This window comes from Xiphophorus couchianus, chromosome 7 (assembly GCF_001444195.1).
Source record: "Xiphophorus couchianus chromosome 7, X_couchianus-1.0, whole genome shotgun sequence".
NCBI classification, from domain to species: domain Eukaryota; kingdom Metazoa; phylum Chordata; class Actinopteri; order Cyprinodontiformes; family Poeciliidae; genus Xiphophorus; species Xiphophorus couchianus.
In genome coordinates, this window is record NC_040234.1 from 16815611 (window position 1) to 16837793 (window position 22183).

General features: G+C 37.8%; 1 protein-coding gene across 16 annotated transcripts in view; it reads right to left on the bottom strand.

Moving 5' to 3' along the window:
* LOC114147831 (dedicator of cytokinesis protein 9) overlaps nt 1-22183 on the bottom strand; it is a 79176-nt gene that overhangs the window by 47288 nt on the left and 9705 nt on the right. For 3 of the 16 annotated variants that reach the window (XM_028022498.1, XM_028022493.1, XM_028022492.1), the window contains exon 1: nt 5572-5973. The exons of 3 other annotated variants lie outside the window; for them this stretch is intronic. In XM_028022498.1, coding sequence (XP_027878299.1) covers nt 5572-5742 — 171 coding nt within the window. In that variant the 5' untranslated portion in view covers nt 5743-5973. Of the gene's footprint in view, nt 1-5571; nt 5980-22183 lie in introns of those variants that run through there. 10 more of the 16 variants (XM_028022489.1, XM_028022490.1, XM_028022499.1 and 7 more) reach the window with 7 other exon arrangements.

Below are 22183 nucleotides of genomic sequence, written 5' to 3' on the forward strand. Positions count from 1 at the left end.
ATTGGGATCGCTACTATTAATCAAAGGCAGGGTTTTTAATTTTATCCTTAAACCTCAAACGAATCAACTAATGAGACTTTGTCCATAAAACTCCTTGAACACCAAAAACAGAGGCCCCTTGCATTAAAGGAAAGGCTTTACCCTTGGCCTGCTTCTTCGGCATCCCAATAAAAGCAGATCACAGGTCTGAGGCCGGTTCCACCTTCAGGTCCCACTTCTTGTTGATGCAACTGCTCGAGGGGCATTCCAACACAAAGCAGCCCCCGTCTAGCCAAGCAAGGAATGGGCCTGACTTCTTGATTCCTCCAGTAGGCCACTGCAGGGGAGGATGTTATCTTTTCACGCCCGTGTTTCAGCTCAAGGCACGGGGGAGGGCAGCTGTTCCACCTTCCCACTGTCACATGTTCCCACAGAGCCCCGAACAGCCATTGACGATTAAAAGGTTGGACTCCCATGACTGCAAATACCCCTATGAAGTAATTAATTATCTTTCACATTAAAATGAACAAATAGAGACAATTAGGATAATTGTACATGAAATAAAACAGGAACTGTATAGTCTGATTTAATGTTACCATGAAAAAATAATGTTATGTCTTTTTATATTATGTATACACATACATTTTTCTCTGATGGTAACATGCTCTGCTATCTTGTCTCAGGAAAAGGAACTCAAGGAAACACATATAAACATAACCTAATAATCAAACAGGCTTTCTGTTTCACCTCTTCTCATTCATACCAATTGTTAAACTAACAGCGATATTGACATCGGTTTAGCTGTATAAAACTTAACATACACTTTGGAGTGTCTAATCCATTGTTTTTTGTTTCCCTGCAATGTGGAATATTTCTTGGTTTAGGATTCATCATAACTGGTTTATTTTACGACAAAAACTGGGAGGAGATGCAAAGTCATTAAATTCATCAGGCCACATCATTTGCAAAAACTGAATGATTATGTAATAGATGTACCACATTAGATATTCATAGTATTCACAGTATTTACACATTACCAAGCAACTCATCTTCTGTAGAATCAGTTTTTTTTTTATTTCTACTTTTTACCTCCTTCTGGTTCTATGATGCGTAAAATTAATTGGAAAGAGAGAAATAAACAAAATGCCAAATGCTAGAATTTGTGTAATTTGCTAGATGCTATCCGCATAGATCAAACTGTGGAATGGGAGTATAGCTGGCCTTCTGGGTTGCATAACAAGACCTTAGAGCCAAAGTAAAATAGGGTGGAACCTGGAATGTAACAAAACAACCCACCCCACAGTATGCAACTCCAAGACTCAGCATCATGCAGCTTGTTTACAAGTCCACTTTCCAGACTGTATTAAGCTGAATAGGACAATAGCTAGTAATTGTTTCACATTTATATGCACCTACTCCAGTTTTCTGGCCAAGCACTGATCTTTGAAAAAGCCAGACATGCCAATTCCGATTTCGGTCAATACAGATTTTTATATATATATATATATATATATATATATATATATATATATATATATAACTGACACTGTGAGATATCTGATAAATCAGCCGACTGAATTATCAGTATATCCCTAATTTTTACTTGAGGTTATTATACCATAAGAATCTCACACCAACCCATTGCTACATAATACTACACTTACATTGCAGCTCACACTTCTTCTTAAATAAATCACAAGTCCAACAATGAAATTGATGTCATTATCAAAATCCAAAAAAGAACTAAAACATAACTCAGACAATACTATTAGCGATATTTAAACAATTATTCTGGTCATTTGAGTCTTTTGAAAACTGAGTGCAAGAACTATTACACAGTTTTCTTTCTCACCATAAGTGGTGAGGCATTGTAAATGCTGAAAGAGGTCAAAACATGAGGAAAATGGAGAGAAGTTTATAGAACATCAAGAATCTCTGTCCCTTAAAGCATTCCCATTCTATATTAGGATCAAAAGTGTTCATCTGTGTCAAGATTTGCTATATTACTCTTGCCATGACACCACTTATCTCTATTTTGTATATTTAAGTATTGACTGACTTTAGAAAATTACATTTCAGTGCTCCATGAGTTCTCTAATTTTTCCAGATGATTGTTAGCCACTAGTTTCACTTTCAGTTTCAAGTATCCGACTTCACGGAGAGAGGTTATCTTAGTAAATGCATATTTCATTTTCATAGTTTTGCTTGAGATTATTATTATTTTTTTTTTTACTTTCTGATGAGGTATTACAAATACCAATCAATTATGAAGGCCAAATGTGATATTATGAGAAATGAATTTGACCACAGCTGCTACACTTTCCTAAATGTTTTTTAAAAAATTAGCTGGAGCGCTAAGCCAGAAAATGAGCAACAAAGACATACAAATACCACATAAGCTACTGTGTTGAACACTATTTGCATATTAATCATCAAAGATACTTTATCCTAACATTTGGGAAAAGGTGATTTCTTTGAAGTAGATCTCTACCCAGACACTGATCTTGTGAAACACTTTCCAAGTATTCTCACAACTATGTTTTGTGTGTGTAGTGTTGATTATCTGTAAAATGCCCAACATTCAGAGATACCAAGGAGTAAACCAACTTTGGAGGCTACATGTCAACAAAGAGATATGAACTCCTACTGTAATGTAATGTAAACAGGAAACTCTAGTGGAGGGCAAAAATGTTATCTTATCTATAATCTGTGAATGTTTTCTGCTTGATGTCATGCAAGTTTAGTCTGGGATCTTATCAAAAAGCATATAAAATTGTTCTCATTTGGCACCTTACATTGGAAACTGCATTTGTCCAGATTAGAGGTGGTGCTCCCTTTAAATCATTTTTAAAGAAGCGCTATTAACATCTGCATAGCTGATCTCACCATATTTCCTCCTAGATGTAAAGAGCCAGAGTTTGACCTAAGCCTGTCCTCTATTGTCACAATGGCTTGAATTCCCAAAAATAATAACCTGCTTTAATCAGAAGGAATTAAAAAGACACACATTATGGTTTATATCCTTTCATAACAAGGGTTAGTGGATAACAAATCCTGTACAGCTACTGGAGTAAAAATAAAGAATAAAAGTTTCAAATCTGATGCACACAAAGAGAAGAAAAAGAATGTACTTTGCATTTGTCCTTCTTGAAATTATAGTTTCTTCTTATTTTTGTAATTGGATAGCTATATTCTACAATCACATAAAAATATAAATAGTTGATCATAAAAATGACCTCTTAATTTTATTTCCCAGATTGAAACTATGTTAGCAGCAGATTATAAATGGGCTACAACTACTACATAAATATCAACAGTGTGAACTGAAAGTGGTATAGAACTGTACAGCTTTAGCATTATGCAGTGTGACTAATATACAACTAGGAGTAAACTCAATAATATTCAGGCAGAGAAATGCCAACAATAATGAGTTCACTCTCTTTCTGGAGAAACACACCTTTTATCTTGCAGTTCTGCTTCAAAATGTTTCACACAGCTGGCTCTAATCTGATCGATTTTGATTGGACCTATAGAGATAAAGTCTTAGTACAGAGTTTTACTTTACCTTTTTGTCAATTGTGACTTTTCGGCAAAGCTAAACCTGTGATTTTATTAGAATAGAAATTTGAAAACTTCTAATATGAAGTAAAAACAAAAAGTAACAGCTGCTAAATTTAGTCATGGTGCATATTCTTAATAGAAGAGACTTTCTTTTGGAAATGCTTTCAAACAAGCCTGTTGTAAACTTTAAAAAGAAAACAATAACTGAGTTCTGAAGAGTTTCAGATATAGTACATATGGTTATTTGCTGCATTGGAAAGATTAAAAACTTTAATATATAATACATAAATGGCGCTTCAAATACCCTAGTTGATGCTTTACAATTTCATGCATTATGCATTTAGTCTTCCCTCACACTGGAAGACTGCCATTCTGTCCCTCCCAACCAGCACAATCACACCAACATATTTATGGCAATGTTGGGTTAAGTGTCTTGCAAAAGAACATGTCGACAGTATGCACTCAGTCAGGCGTTTGAATTGGCGACACTCTGGTTGCACAGTAAACGCCTAGTCCCTGGCACCACTGAAATCTCTATTTTCTTAATTTGAACCCTTTTACAAGTGCTGTCAAGCTCATTTAGTTTATATCATCACCACTTCAAGCTTTTGATAGAGTCTTAAATTGAGTGATTAATTCAGGAGGTCTAAATCTAGTTTTGGGGAATTTTTGGGTTGCTTCTGGCCAGGAGACAGACAAGCTTGATTTTTTTCACAGATTATCTGTCTATTAAAACTCTCACAACATGACAGTTTTAACAAATATATATTTATATATATATATATATAAACATAAAAGTTACCTACATCAGGTTTAATAGTCAAACTCATGGATTCTCATTCTAAACACCAATCACAAAAAAACAGGAAATAAAAGGAAGAAGATAGGGTTAAAATGACATTTAGGATTTGAATATTTTCCATAACATAATATACGATTAAACAAAATCAGTTTTTCATAAATCTTTGTCAATGCAAATTTTCTACATCTTTTTATTAAAGCTACTCTGTGGTGAAACGTGTCACACCAAGCACATTCTCTGCACACATTCAATCGATACAAAAGACTGTAAATACTGATGGAGGATTAACTCCTGCTGTCTGGATGATAAGACCATCTCTGAGCCAAGGGAAGCAATCGTGCCCTTGACCTAATTCCCTGCAATCAGCCAGGCCACTGTCACTCAGCACTTTACATTCAATCTGACGAGCCCACGACAAGAACAAGGCATCAAACTCACACGCAATCACACACAGTTAAGTCAACACAAACAAGAGGGGAAAGACAAGCTGGTACGGAGCAGCAGAAGCTCTGCCAACCCTGCCGGTTCCCAGATGAAGAGCGGTGATTGATTTCCAGCACACACAGAGCTTACTGTCCCTCTCTTTAACCTCCTCACTTGCATCCCAGCTCTCAAGAGGCTTTAACCCATGCAACACTTAACAGGAGGCAACGCTCAACCCTCCTACTGCCCTACTTTTTATACACTTCACTCTACTGAATGCTTACTCACATGGAAACAAGACTGCAAATAATGCAGCCATTACTCTGCCAAATGTGAAAGGTGATAGTGTAAGTGCTTGGAAATATGCAATCTTATAAGCACTTCCGGTTCTCTCTCTGTATAGAAATAGAAAAAAAAAATGTACCTAGTGAAGGTACACGTTTTATACTTCTGAATCATTTCGCTGTGCACTCTCATTCAGCATTTTGGCCAATCAAAAGCAAAAGAGTTTCAAAAAATGTTGTCTTTCTTAAAGTTAAATATATAATTTTCAATAAGAAAAACCTTGCTGTATTTAGTTAATATGAATCTAAATATATTTTATAAACCCTCTTACACAACAAAAGATTTTTGTGCAAAATGAAAATCCTTTTCCAGTCTTAATCATCATTTTTAAACATCATTAGTTGAAATAATGATATTTAAAATTGGCTTTTAGATTCCGTATTTTTACACTGAAACTAAGAATTAAAAACATGCACATAAAACGATTACACTGACTGCTACCATATTTAATGAAGGCAGACCTTAAGTATTCTAGGTGTTGGTATGACACGAGACTCTCTCCGACTCAGCGCCCTCTCAGCCTCAGATGGCCCGGCAGGCTCGGCAGCTTCCTTGCAGATGTAGCCGCTGCAATTCCTCTCCAAGACAGTTCGCAGCCCGTCAAAAACAACGGCGCTGGTAGTGCACCCCATTCCTCCACATGCAAGCGGGCATCATTCAGGGGAGCCCGCTCATGACCCAGTTTCTCTTATCTTCCCCTGCTGCACTCTGGTCCATGATTCCGCTCAGAACCCCACAAATCCAGAGTTTTTTGAGGGGGGGGTTACAGGCGGATGCAAAGACAGTTTCCAGGCAGCGGAATCCAAAGAGGGTAAATTTATGCACTCAAACAAGAGGAGAGTCCCATAAGGCTGTAATTGTGAGCTGCACCAGTGTGTGCACAGGAATACCTCAGTCAGCAGATGAGAAAGAGCAAGTGAGCAAAGCAGAGCAGAGAGTGAGGGATGAGGGGGATGAAGGATGCTGTGAGAGCTCTGCTGCTGCTTCAACTAATGCTGAGCTTCGCCGCAGTGTGTGTGTGCGCATCTGTCTCACTCACTTTCTTGCTCTATACTGAATTTCAAAAAATGTTCTCCTCTTTCTTATCTGCATTTTAATTCAACGAAATCCATGCATTACATATTTCCCCCATTAAATTTGATTTATGTGAACAGACAGATGAGTAAGAGTGAGAAATATGGGTTACACTGTATCGGAATGGTTCATATCCGGAGGGAGCGTCTGAGCCACGGTCAGGCAAACAGCAATATGGCTGAATGCTTTTTTAGTTCAAGCTGGGGGGAGAAAAAGCAGAGCAACAGCAGAAAAAATTGTATGAATCATAATGGGAGGATACATGTAAAATGGCAGATTCTGCAGCAGATGTTTTAAAAATGATAGGAAAAGCAATTTTAATATAAGATAAAACAAAACAAACGGGCAACACTAAGTGCTCTGAAAAGCCTAGTTCTGGTAGTGATCCAGCTCAAGCTTTACAGAAATCTCTGTTTCCAAAACAAGACCAGGACATGGGAGGATTTAAAGCTTTCAGGCCAAGACATCAAACAGGGAGAGTTGTGTTTTGTTTTTTGCAAAAGATTAACTGCACTTGATCACAAGCCGCCAGCTCTGCCAAGCACAGATACTGGGAGTGGAACAACAAAACTGAATCAAGCTAAAGTTTTGGAAAACACCAAGATATGATTCACTCATAGCAACAATATTTGAATGATGCGTCTGTGGCCTGCTAATGAGGAAAATAGAAGATATAAGCAGATGATGCTTTGAAAAGTTGGGAAATCAGAGTTTTTATTCCTACATTTAGGAAAAAGAGTAGACATACTGTGTGAGACCTGAGGTAATTCAGCTGTAAAAAGTTTGTCAAAAAAAATCCTTGACAGCACAGCACTGGTGATAAAATTATTTACAATTCAATGTTATATATTGGAAGGAGATTAGTCATTTCACGCCTCCATTTCTCACCACTGTACCTTGGGACATTCATACCAACAGTTCTGAGAACAAAATCATATCGCCAACTGGGTATAAGTTGATATCCTGGCATTTCAATGCATTTCATACCTTATCATAACATTTGATGAATCAAAGTTATTTTTAATAGTTTACGTAAGAGAGTGTTTTTTCTGCTCCAAAATATTAACCTGTATGGTACTCAGAGTTATCTTGGTTTGCTCTAGTCTGATTTCTACCAGTCAGTTTGCCAAAATGGGATTAGATTAAAACAATTTACTACTTACATCTGAGATTTCAGCACTTCTATCTCAGTATATCTCCAAAATTCAACAAACAAATTAGCAAATACAAGTAAAACCATTTGGCATAGTGAAAATGTTTTTTCACACATGCAAAATTCAAGAAGGAATGGCTAAAATATCAAAACCTTTCTTACTGTATATGGAAAAGTTTTGGTGTTGAATCCACGCACAAAGAAACTCACAACATCCTCCTACAAAGAGGAAGACAGGGTCACGTTCATCATGGTTTGTTTTTCCCCTACTTTTCCTTCCTTTTTCTGTAAACAGCCCTTGATGACCTCTTAAAAGAAAATAAAAACTGCCTCAAAAGAAAAGAAAAGGATTGTCCAGAGAAAAACTATATAAAAACAATTATATGAATACATTTTTAAGGCTCACTGCTTCACGAAATATCTCTACTCTGATATTAACACATGCAGATAAATCTATCCAAACAATTCATCACTCATAGCAAGTGCTCAACAAGAAAGGCAGTTTTCCCACATCATGATGGTGTGTTAAATGCTTACATGCATTCCCTCCTGCTGCTGCTGCTGTGTTAATATTTCAGCGCTGCTTGACATACTGAACTTCATTTGAAAGAAAGAGGAGAACTGCAGAGAAAAGCTGCTGAGTCTGTGAATGAAGGAAGATTCAGCAATACTGATGGGGAAAACGAAGGCCAAACCTTTGATTGCTCAGAAGGAAGTGCATCTCTTATTTTAGCTTATCGTTTCTTTCACACTGTAAATCCAGACTTCATCCTCTTGCCATTGCAGAGAGGGATTTAAAGGTTTAAATAGAATAACAAGTAATACTCTGCAGGAAAGCTGAATAGTTATAAATCTCCTTTTTGGAAACTGCACAGATGAACAGCCTCTTTTTTTTTTTTTTTTTGCTAAATTTAAAGGATATACAAATGAGTCCTAACTACTACTCAGTGCAGAGCGGCAATGTGTGTATGAGTGAGACGTTTGTCAGACCACAGCAGAAGTGACACAGCTGGCCATCATAAATCATCTTGCTCGGGGGCGCAGATTTATCATATGCATGTAAGGACATGCCTTCACCAGTGTGTGAGAGCTTTCGGTGTTCATGCCATCCTATATGGTATTTGTGGAATCTATAAAAATAACATCCAAACAAAAGCTGTCAAAAAGCACAAAGCCGCAATGAAACCTGGAAGAACACCTGACCAGTCCACCACCACAGAACCCACCATGAATTCTATCATATAGGAAATTTGATGAAAATGTGAGACAATCTGTTTAGTATTAAAGTAAAAGTAGAAGTGGACATAGTAGTACACCCACCAATTAAAGGCTTAGAACCACTAAATTGAAAGAGATCTTGGTATCACTGAGATAAACTGTGCTGACTTAAAATCGTTTGTAAATGCAAGAAATGTCTCAAACTTCTCTGCCAGCTAAACTAATTTTCGTTAGTATTTTCGTTCAATAACAAGTTTCATTTTTGTTGCTTAGTTTTATTCAAGTCACTTTCTTTTCCAGAGATAAATAAAACAAATTGCACATCACATATGAGCTAAATATTTAATTGGATATTCTTAAATTGAACAGTGGTCAACCAAAGGACTGAGATGAAAAATTCCCATTAATTGTGAGCTGAAGCATCAAAATACTGACGTACTGTAGCTGCTGTGCAAACCATCAACATGCATTTATTTGCCAGTTCTTGGGTTTAAATTATGTATCTTTTGTTTTATTTTAATTAAAATAAACCAAGCATTACTTTTGTACCAAATCTTAAGGTACAGTTGTACTGAATTATTACATTTGAACGTAATCACTGAGCCATGAGATGTAGTAATGATTTTTTGCTTTTGCACCTCTGTGAAGTAGCTCCAACCATCTGACTGTGACATAAATGATGCCTCAGTGTAATCAATACTCCACCAGACTGAATACACTCCAGAGTACTTTCACACTTCTTTATTTACTTGGACTGTGGCCAAGTTACAGTGGTCTCTAGTCCACAATTGGAGTGTGTTGGGCATTTCAAACCACGACACAGAACCTCAACCAGGCGTGTGCATATATATATATATATATATATATATATATATATATATATACATATATATATAAAATAATGTTCAGAATATAAGCTTCATCCAGCTTCAATTTCCTATCACCATGCCAATGTTACTCCTGAATTCCCTCACTGTGGGAGTAATGGCCATTTTTGTTCAACTCTATTCTAAGTTTTCTTTTTGTTGGATTCATGAATACTACCTTTATCAAAATTCACTTTTGTGGTCAGAGCAGTTAACAGTTGTACAAGAACTGTTTGCAGAAATAAATTATTTTTTCTGTAATTTTTTCAGGGTTAGAGAGAGAAACTCTATATCAGCAAAATATTAAAGGTTCCTGGTCGGACGGCGCTCATGCTGCCTTGGGCGGTTGCCCAATGTCGCTCATATCGAAACTGCCACTCCCTAAATGTGAGTGATGTTTAACACCTGGAGTTAAATACCAGAGTTACAACTGAAGTAGAAATTACATTATCGACCTAAATAATGAAAAAACATTTTATTTTTTAATTTCATGAGGGCATTGTATACTGTGTTAAATTAAATGACATGCAGACTGGGTTCTCCACAGATCCAGATTTAAATTCCCTGGGTAGGAAGGTCTAAAAAAACCTTTTTTTTTTTTTTTTTGTAGGAAGTGAGGAAAACTTCCTTTTCCTCACGGTAAAAAACATTGTTTAGGTATGAAGCTTGTAAACACATAATTGAACTGAACACATTGCTGCTACTTTTGTCTTAGGTGGATGTTGTGTTATGAGTTGATGGGCAATTTTAGTATGTAGCACTTAATGGCAATATCAACACAGCAACTATGAACTATAAACCTACAAACTATGTTAAAAAATTATATTGTTATTGTTATATTGTTGCCATATTTTAGCTGCACTACATCACCACCTTGTGACATTAGTAGGAGTTTGTCCCACTATTGCCGGGTTGCCAGTTTGACTCCCGCTCCACCCACCTCTGTCGTGACATCCTTGGGCAAAACATTTGCCTGGTGGCACCGGTGCATGGCAGCCTCGCTTCTGTCAGACTGCCCAGGGCAGCTGTGGCTACTATACAGCAGCTTGTGAATGTGTGAATGACTTGATAAAGCACAGTACTAATACAAGCCATTTACCATTTGTACTAATCGAGCTATATAAACAAAATATTTTTGGTAAATAGTTTCATACACAAAACCCATTTAAAAATGTCACAGTCTCAATCAAATCCAATTTACTTAAACATATTGGATTAGAGCGCTGTTTCTCTCCTCCAGCTAAACTTTAATTGTGCCAACGTGTGCACCATGCTGGAGTCTCAACTGGTCATCAGTAACTAAAAAAAGCTATTACAAGCCATTATAGCAGCACAGCATTGGGTGGAGCTGAGTTCCACACATCAAAGCTGCTGAGAGGAGTCAAGTTGAGCTTCCTGCTTCACACTAAGTTTCTAAGTGTGCTAAGTGCACACAAAAAGGGCAGAAATATCTCAGTGTGGTTCTAAGCAGGCAGAGGGGAGTTTAGAACGAGCTGACATCTCATCTAACAAGCCTGTTTGGAGTGAAGGTCAAGTCTACAGCTGGTCCTGTTTTTATGCTTCGTCTCTACAGGGAGGCGTGTGTTTTTGCTTTTTTTGTCCTGAGAGAAATCCCAAAGAGGTGGACCGCAGAGACATCACCCACATAACCAGCAGGATAGGGCAGATCAAACAGAGCAAGTTACCAGCTGGAACCCTCCTGGAACTGCTTAACGGAAGTGGCTGTTTCCTGCTGATGTGTGAGTTAATCTTGTCATAACAAAAACGCCTCTCTCTGCCTGCTGTCCTGCAAAGACCATCAGGATTCATAACTACTGGAAAGTTTTGTGGAAACCAACAGATAGCTTCTAAAGTTCAAAAACTAAAGTGAAACAAGTTGAGTTTTAATGCTGAAGTTTGAAGCAAGGAGTGATATTAACCAAGAGGGAGTTTTACAAAGAACTCAAGGAGGAAACATGAAAATCAGCTCCCAATGATCTTTGTTGTGGATACAGTCCTGAAGCTACATACGTGGGTGGGCTGCAAAGATAGGCTTGGAATGTCAACAAACTACACACCTTGCAGTTTTAAAATGCAAAGCACAGTGCCATGAAAAAATAATAACCTGCTTACAGGCTACAACTACTATCAGACAAAGATAATCTAAATACATAAAGCAGTTTTTAAACAATGATTTAATTCATTAAAGAGCAAGATTACTATAGAAATGAAATTACATCAGACTTATATAGCACTTTTCAACCCTCCAAGGGTTCTCAAAGATTCTTTACATGAAATCAGTCATTTCCAATTATGCATTCATTCACAAGCTGACTACTGGATTGTAGCCACAGCTGCCCTGGGGCAGTCTGACAGAAACAAGGCTGCCATTTCACGCCATTGGCCCTTCTGACCAGGCAAGGCGAGTGAAGTGTCTTGCCCAATGACACAACGACAGAGGTGAGCTCCGCAGGAATTGAAGAGGCATGTCTGGCAACATGAAGTAGGGTAAAAGATCCCAAAAAGCAACATATCACACTCCAGTCAGTCTGGAAATAGTTACAAAGTTGTTATCCATAACAAACTAAACATTTGCCTGGCGTTTGCCGGCCTGTACAATTCTACTCGGGGGGGGGGGGGGGGGGGGGGGGGAGAAATCTCGCTTCCAGCATAGTCTGGATTTTCTCCCCTTGACTCAGATTCTCACCGGTCAATTTTTGACCGGGCCAATCAGGGAACAGAAGGAAAAGTTGTGAAGGATGGCGTTAATTTTCTGCACTGTTTTGGAATTGTAGCCTGCTTGTAGCCTTGACAATGGCAGCGGAGGAAGTGAGCGAAGCCGTTCACTCCATGTTGACCGTGCTTCCAAATATTGAATTAACATTAACAGCTGCCTGGTTCGGGTCAGCACTTCTCTCTTCGAAGTGGAGGACAGTTGTTTAGAGCGCAGGCAATAAGGCCATAAGCTTCTTAGCGTTGAACTGGAACATTACATACAGTACGTGACTAGTGAATATTAGCAATTGGGTAAAATTTAAAACCTCAACACTGCCCATCCCTCCAGGAAGCCAGGAAGTCAATGATTGGCTGCTGAGCAATATTTCTCAACAGCCAAGAGCCCAGACTCTCTATATGAAGTAAAGTGAAGTACAAGGCACTGTTTTTTACCAGGCTAAGGAAACATGGGAGAGTAGCAAACATTCAAGAGTTTCTAAAATATTTCAAGCAGCAGGACACACATCATTACCTGCTGCTTCTAGTAATAATTGAAGACAGTTTATTTTGACTGCTACAAAGAAAAACACCAAGTCTTTCTGCGACCTAGTTCATGCACAGGTTGCCCTTATCCTCCTAAAAAACAAACACAACACAGCCACATCCCCTTCCTTCGAGATAGTTTATTTACCCCCAGAGAAGAAAATGGCCCATTTTCCTGAGTAGCAGCGTTTCCTTTACTTTGTAGTGGAGCTACCAGGCGTGGAATGAGTATACACTGCAGCTAACGCACACACACACCTACACACAAACCAAACATCACAATGCCAAGCATATCTACAAAGCATGCCAACAGATCCATGCATCTTGGTTCAATTTGTTAATATATGGTAATCCTGCTGTGCGTTTCTGCAAATTTTACTGGAACACCAGCAGAAATTGTCTAAAGCAGTGCCAAGCCTTAAGGCATCAGAATTCACAGCATGAATATTCTCATTATAAACCAATGCATAAAAAACTGTTGGATTATCAAATATATTAAGCACAGCTGCAATAAAACCTTTAAGAAAGCAGCAAAAAGCATGAAAACAAGAGGCTACAAATAAAAAGTGTTTGATCATAGGTAATCATTTGTGCACTGAGACAAATGCATCAAGAGAATATTGGGAGCTTGGTTTTGTTGCGAAAGAGACAAAACCTCAGAGCATTATGTTACTGCCACCCAAAGGAAAATTTATGGTACTACATACAAAGCAAACATCCACAACTTTATTTCAACTTTAATTTTATACCATTCTTCATGTTTATTTTGGAACCACTGTCCTATTGGACAATTTAAACAAACTATCGTAAAACTGTCACGGATTAAAATACATTTATTTAAAATGCACAAGAAAAATGCAGGAGGCACCAATCAGAAAATGGAAACTGTTGGGAAACTGGAAGTAACTGGAAGTGTAACATAAACACTGACTTATAGAGAGTACTAATTAAGAGGGAGAGAGCCATCCATCAGAATCATTACCTTCATGCTAAACGTCTGGATAAATGTTTTACATTCAAACTAGACTAACTTTAAGATATATTTGGCTGCAATGACAAGATCAATATCTGGAGGAGTCAAGTCAAATCTTTCAAAGCCAAAAACCATCTACCAATTGTGAAGCATGGTGGCAGCATCATGCTAAAGGGTTATTTTCTGTCTGTGGTTCTGCATTAATTAACTGCATTAATTCCTGAAGAATTATTTAACATCAACATCTAGAAGGCTGAAACTTGGGCACAGTTTGATGTTCTAACAATAAAATGATCTCAAACACGCCTCAAAACTAGTTTGGAATGAATAAAATAGGCTAGCATGCAAGAAAGGTCAGGTTCATGCTATTATAAAAACTAATTTAAATGATATATACTATTACTTGTTAAAAGATTGGTCAAATGTCCAGCTAGAATTATGCCAGAACCAAACTGATGCAAAATCAAAAGATGTATTGAGAATTTATTTGTTATGTTGACCCTGTGGATTGGAGAAGGTCCTCAAGAAGTTGTAAACATGCATTAATAATTAAGAGGAGTGGATATAAACACATAATTGGAACCATATGAAAAAGTTTCAATTTAAGTAGAAAACAAAATCAATGTTCTAAGTTTATGAGTGAGCAAAATATCTCTTCTTGAATATCTTCATTCGTTAATATTGCATTTATTGTGTAAACGTTTTGCCATATCAGCAAAACGTTTTCAGTGGGAGGCATGTGATCGCATTCTCTCAGGCTCTGACATACAGGGTGGAAACTGAGAGCTTACTGCTACTGAAACAAGCCCACACTGGGCTGGCATGAGGCCATCACTAGGAGGAAAAGCTGCACTCTGTCACACCTGCTGATCCAGCACTGAACCTCATGTTGCATGGTATCACAATTTCTGATGTCACACATTTCCACAAAGGGACAAAGGCTCATTGTATTGGTTAGGCAACAATTTTGGAAACCAACATATCTTATGAAACCGTCACTTTATTTCCTGCGGGTTTGCTCACAATTCCAATCTAAATCAGTGGGTCAAACTGCATAGAACATTATTCCAGCAAATCAAAACCCTTAAACAAAAACAACTAACATATCTTTAGCCATATTTTCCAAAATTATGTAAAATTATAGCCAATTTATCATTGTAGATTTGCTTGGAGCTTCATAATTTTTAACTGTAGGATTTCCAAGTGCACATCAACACACTTCCAAAATGAACAAACGTACACCCATATAGAAAGTTTCTTCTTGGTTATTGATGACTCCAGGATGTAACTCGGCCGGTCTGCACAGAGGGAATAATGTGGGAGTTTTGGATCCATCAAGGATCAGTTAATCTCTGTTGACTCTTTGTTTGTAATCAGTGGAAATCCTCTTGACCCCTGGCTCAGTGAGTGCTGCTCACAATCAGGGGAAGCGTACAGTATGGAAGAGGAGATGAGCGAATGTCCGTGCACCTGTACCACGTCAGATGTATTGAATTTAGTTGTAGTACAACACCACAAAGCTCAAAAGGAAAGAGCTATGCTGTCAAATCCTTCACTGACATATACTGTAAAAAGTTTTAAATTTGAAGCACAGGGAAGAACAAAAAAGCAAAGGCTGATATCAATTCATCACATGTTTAAGACGTCTAGTGTCTCTTTGATAATCTCAGTAGTAGTCAGTCCAATCATGGCTGCAGGCCTCCTGTTTGTCTGTACTGACTGACCCAAGCTGTGCCCCAGCAGCCTACACCCTTCCTGAGAAAGCAAATACATGCCATGGGAAATGGGGATTGTTCTTGGAAAGTCTGACAATGAATTTTGACCAACTGTTTTAACTCAAGTTGTTTATTTGTGCAGCATTCACTGCAACGGAGAACTCTCTCATGGCAGCTGTTTAATTTTCTGCTGCAGATTATTCCCTTCTTGTTTTATTTTGTGAGGTTTAACCTCCTCCTTGGATACGTTTAACTGCACAACAAGAGGGGCGGCTGCTATAGCTACTAAGATGGATTTGACATTTTTTAGAGGATTAGGGGATTTATTGAAAGTGTTGAAACTAACATTGTTAGTTCAATGCCTCCTTCAGAATGAAAGATGGTTTGATTCTAATCATAAATAACTCGTGTTATAGCCTGAATAAAGCAATCTGTTTAACATAACAGTTTGTCATTAGAGGATAAAGTTGTTGGTCTTTAAAAGGCTGAGCAGAGACTCAAACAGAAGCTTAAGTCAGGTCAGGGATACTGAGCCCTTTATCTGCATGCCACCCAATATAAAGCCTGCATGTTCACATATCACTGTTCAGATTCCAGGGCCACTTTATTCTCCTTTGCTCCAAACAAGTGTGATAGAAGCAGGCTTTCAACTGTACAGCTACACAGCACAGCAGAAATTTTCTTATCCATCAAAGCAAAGAGACACTGTGAAAACACATAGTGACGACTTGGTTTGATCCAGCTTCCTGATGCTAAGTCTCTGAAAATAAACAGGGACCAAAAAGAAAACAACTAACCGTTTTGTCTCTGTCTGCCGCATAACAAGCTTGAACAGAAAACCCAAACAAAGATAACAAGGATAGCAAGTCTTCTTACTGTTCATAATGTTTATTTATCACATCCAGAAGAACAGCTAGAGACAATAATTTGTCATTTTAAACAAAGGTCACTGACTTTTTGTGACAGCAGCTTGAAAGGTTTTAGTCAGGTTTAAAGCTCTTCACAATAAGCTACACTTTAACATTGTTTTTGATGATTCTTTAATAGCTGCAAATTAAGTTGATTTATATCATTCTTATGCTTTTAGACCTTTTAGCTTTTTTACACTGGTAATGACTGTGACTTGACTTGCTACGTGGAGAATCGAATCAATCAGCATTGAAGGTTTTGCAGTAGCATAGTTCAGGTCTTATAGGATTATGCTTTGCTGTGCACCTTGGTTTTCTCTCCTGCTCTCCTCTCTTGTCAAGTACCTCAAAGCTCTATTCTTGATCCCATACTCTTCTTACTCTACATGCTTCCCCTAAAAGGTTGGTTTGGATGCTGATGAAAGAAACAAGTGGAGGAAAATCTCCACTTGTTTGAGAATAGTCTAGAACCCAAATGAGACCCAGACTTTAACTTTGGGGATAGATGGTGTAACAAGCAATAATGTGACTGAAACAGTCTAGCAAACTGGGTAAATCCTTTCTTCAAATCACATATTTATCAAGCAAAAAAAGAGCACCAAAGAGGTATTTTCCCTCACTTTGATTCTTTTAATGGATGTTAAATTATTGGTTCTGTGTTAAAACCTTTTCCCGCAAGTAAAAGCTCTAAATACGGTACTTATCACACTTCCTGTTTGAATGAGCATGGAATTTTTTTTTCTTTCCTCCTTTATAACCTCGGTTTATATGAAAATCAGAAGGTGAGATGCAAAATCTGCCAGGAAACTTCCCCTATTTTGCCTCCACTCCCTTTAAAAAAAAACCCAAAAAAACCTCTCTTCTCTTTTCCTCTTGACTACAAATTGTTCAAGAGTTAGGAATGTCAGGTATGCACCCAGGCTGGTGAAAAGGCATCATCCCCCTTGGCTGTAGCTGCTCCAAACAGTGTGCACAAAACTATAAGAAAATTTGGAAACTGCTGGAAGTAAGAGCACAGTTTAATGAAACTGTCAGCACACAGAGTGAGTAAAAAAAAAAAAAAAAAGAAGCAGTGGCACATTAACTTCAAGATGTGAATGTTTTCTTATTTACAAGAACATAAAAGTTTTAGCCTACCACTAATTTTTAGGGGCTTGGGTGGAGTCAAATAAGTAGCAGGTACTTTCAAAGAAATCCCAGATGGAAGATAACTTTATCAGTAACAGCTTTTGCTTTCATCTTTGCAGAGTGATAGCAATCAGCAGAGGAACAGGAATAGAAAGTAATTCTCCACATAGTTCTCAGAAACATCCAGCTTCGCCAATAAATAAATGCCTCTATACAAAACTTTTTACTTTTTATTTTTATTTTTAAAGTGCAAGTGATGCCTAAATATTAAGTGATAAAACGTGTATTTTAATCTTTAAGTGTAAATTTCAATTCAAAAATTTAGAAACATTTGTGCTAATATCTTCCCCTGTGACATGTAGCAACCAACAGCAGCTGATCCTGTTGTGCTACGTGGGATGAATGAGAGGTCAGTGACATGGTGACGCAATGTCAGCGAGGTCAGATGACAGATATGATGTTTAAAGAAGATTAACCCTGAGTGAAATGCTTGCTTGACACAAATGTTAAACAAGTCAAAGATGAGCTTGAGTGAGCCAAGGCAGGTGCAAGAATGAACCAATAATTAGGTTTTCCTTAATTATAGGTAATTATGTTCTGAAGTTGGTCTGCAGGATTACTGGCTTTGCATGTATCAAATGACAATGTGAAAATACATCACAACCGCTCAGGGTCATTCTGTATAGCAAGCAGAGCTGCAGCATCAGAACCTTACTTTAGCATACTTTCAAAGCTATTTTTTCTCCAAGCAAGTCCAATACACACCTAAATATTCAGATTAAATAATTTTAATGTCAAAGTTACCCAACATTAAAATCTTGTCTTGGTGCTGCAGGTCTGTGTGGCTAACAAAATTTAATTCTTTCCAAATTATATGTTTAATCATTGTTAACCCATGGTTTCACACGTTTGGTGGATCAGGGGTGTCAAGTTATTTTCCACATAGGATCAGTGTGGTATGGACAGCTTGTTTACACAAAGTAAATGAAATCATGATTTGAAGACTGTCTTTTATATTTAACCCAATTATCTTTACTATTACAGTTTAATTGTTGATTTGAAACATTTAAGTGTAGAGGGAAACAGGTAAAGACATATTTTATGGGAAAACTAAATTTTTACAGCACTGCGCATAGAAACATTAGCAAAGAGCAAGGGTCTTCACAAATCTTTTTCAGTGCTGATTAAAATAATGACTTCATATGCCTGAACAATAATGAGAAGGTTTAGAGGGTTGTTCTACATCCTCCTCTCAAATCTCTTCCTTCACAGTGAGACCCTGTCACCACAATTACATGTTAAGACCTTAATATAGAAAGTGAAGGCCTCTTTTAAAAAAACCCTCAGGGTCTCTTTCTAGACATTTCTGTGTCAAATAGTATGGATGTGACGTTGGTCGTTTGCAGTCAGTGCTTTTCAGGGCTTAATCTGATTATCTTAATCTGTAGGATGGTGCGCGTCAGCATGCAGAGCAACAGTTTTGGCCCTATGGCTTTCGGCTCATCCTTGCTAGGCCTTTCACAAATCTAATGCATCACTGATGGGTGGCATAACTGCTTCCACCTACACTGGATAGATTCCCCTCCATTCACTTAGTCATGTGTGGGCTAGTGCATGTAAAGAGCTGTTTGTAATGGTGCCATTCATATGACTGTCAGAATCAACTGCAGGCTAACGCTTACACTCCCTCGCAATGTTCTGGAGGCAAGGTTCAAATAATGTTGCCAAGAATTAGACACAGCAATAAACTCTGATCCAAAAGAAAGATAGCAAATACTAGTGCACAAAAAGAATCAGAATGGAGACGTTACACAATAGTGAAACACACAGGCTGCAATCTTTGTTCTAATCAGTCAAACGTACATTCCTTATTAGATTAGACAAAATGATGCCAGATCTTTATCAGTTTATACAGGCATGGAAATTGGATTAACACCATAATGATCAGAGGGGGAAAAAACAGGACCAAAGGACTTGTGACTCAGAACGTCTTCATCGGCTGCAATAAGGTGCATGTCCTGCTGGTTCAAAAATAGCAACGTTAATGGTCGGATGATAGAAGCAAAGCACTCTTGACGATAATATGCTGCAATAATGGAGCTGCAGCAGAATGTATGTCTCCACAGTGAGACGTTAAGATAGAGCTGTAAATATATAACTATTCTTCCACAGTGTGAAAGCTAGACAAACTGTGAAGGATGTTTAAAGCTTTTGAACTGATGTCCTGAAGAAAGAGACTGCAGGAGAAGAACACTGAATAGATTAAGAACAAATTACAGGGTAGTTCAGAATTCTTGAAGTAACATCTGGTTGAAAGGTCAGAAACATTTAATGTCTAACCTGCAGTAGATTACCATTTTGAGATCTTTATTTAACATTTAGATTAGGGAGGCTGAAGCTATCAGAGACATTGCAAGACCAACTGGGAGCTGTACCATCCTTATACAACTACAAACACTTCAAACACTATTTTCTGAATCTTTATACCTCAGTCACATTTGACTGAGTAAACACTATTTTATTCAAATGTATATTTTATTTACTCATATCAGAAATGTTTAGCATGGATCATGCTTAGTGGGAAGATTATTGTTGATGAACCACCTAATACATCAAATTTCATGTGTAAATAACTGTCTTTTACCAAATTTCCTTTAATGACCTTTAGAGTCTGACTTTTTAAACCTGCTTCCTCTCCACTACATGTTTTTCCTTGTATTTTAATTAAATACACCTTTGAGATAATTGGCAGGAAATCAAGATGGGGGTTACAAGGTTCATCCTACCATCAATCATGTACAAAACATGCCTCCCGGTCATTGTGGTGGATTCTACGGCGTTTCCATATCAAAAAGAAAATCTAATCCCTCCAGCGTGTTCTTTGCCTGTCTCAGTGTTTCCTCTTAGTAATATTTATCCAGGACACATTGTGATCAGATCCCTGAATCACCCCCAACTGAATCCTTTTTATCCAGAGAAGTCCCCTAAAATGTCACACCTCTATGATATATTTATATTTCCAAAAGAGGAAACTCATTTAAGATGCTTGTATCCGGGATCCCTGGATCTTCTGTCAGTCCTCTCTGTCAGAGAGATCCTTATCTCATGACAATAGATTAGAGCTGAAATGTAGGCAGACCAGTATGTCAAGTGAAAAGGTTTTTACTCTGCTCTTCCTTCACCACAGCAGAGAGAAGCAACACCTAACGCCTAAATTATTACAGACAAGGCCTTAATCTGCCTATCTATTCACTGCTCCATTCTACCATCATTCATGAACAAGACTCACCCTCAACCTGGAAGGAGCACTTCACCTTTTCACATTAAGAACCAAGGCCTTCTAACTTAAAGAAACTAAATCTCATTCATATTAGAAGACTCTTAATGAGCAAGTTTTTATTTGATTTCTATCAATCCCCGATAGCTCTCAGATTTAACAGGCAAACTTTTTTCTAGATGCTCCTTCAGTCTCAGTCTGTAAAGGTAGGCTACCCATTTTAATCTGGCTTTTCTATCCTAGCTTTCGTCTTTGCTTTCATTTATCTGTTTTACATGATACTAATTTATGTAAAATTTTATTTCAATGTGTTTTTGTTGCTTTTGTTAGTTGTTGACTTCAAAACTACCAAAGAATGTAAACAAGATGACAGTTTAAACAGCATAAACTTTTTAAATTTGAGTAAAAGTGAAAAAAGAAAAAATCTTTCTGGTGTCTGTAACTCTCGCATTGACCTTTAGCTTTTGCATCTGGGAGCAACTAGTCTGGGATTTTACTAAATTAAAAGTCTCTCCACTGCAGGTAACACATTAACTACTTGTGCCCTTTTAATAGAAACTCGCTTCAAAAACCCTGAACTAGCTCTTTAACGGGGCATTAAAGAGAAGGTCAATTCCCCTAAGGTGAGGAGGGGTTTATATGTTCTTGGGAGGTGAGTGTAAAACAAGTCCCAAAGCTCTATCAAACACTTGCTAAAAGAAAAACACACACAAATGAAACCCTTCAGCAGAACCCCCCTCTCTGTTATGGTAACCTCTCCTGTTCTCCAAAACAACTCTGCTCTATTAGGCAGAACACTTACAGACTCAGTGGGCGGTTTACAACTTGGGGCCCTGCCCAACACTTGTGTTTGGCCCAAATACAGTCACAGCAAAATGTTTCTATCAAGGAGAAGACAGGCCTCTGACCCATCAGAAGATGAAGGACAGGAAGTCAAGGGTGCTTCCTGCTGCAGCAGGATGGAATAATTGTCAGAAATTTTGCTGTGTAATGGTAGGAACTAGTTGTTCTGCATGGTGAAAATAAAATGAATATCTAGATGACCATATGTTGTTCCTGAAAAAGTACAGACTGCTCAGAATGATGCAGTCTGTACTGCAGATAACAGATTACAGAGATATCTGGAAGAAGCTAAACGTTTCCTTATTTCCCACATTCTGTCCAAGAAAATTATCAAGCAATTTCATAAAGGGACTGCATTTTAGACCCCAGGTTTCATCTGCGGCTCAGAGGAAACATTTAACACTTATTTCAACACATATTTAACCTACAGCCAGTCCCTATTCAGGGGAGAAAATCAGTCTTCATTTATTTTGGAACAGAATCCGTCTGTCTGGCTGTTGGATCATTTGAATTATCTTTACTGCCGCAGGACTAACTGGGGTCTCTATGGGTTGGACAAGGGAAAATCTTTTCAGTTTTTCCAGCAGGTTCTTCATATTACCCCAAGATTAATTTGATTAAATCAGGAATTCTCAACCTTTCCAGTCATAACTGCAAAGTGTGAAAATGGGTTTAGATTGG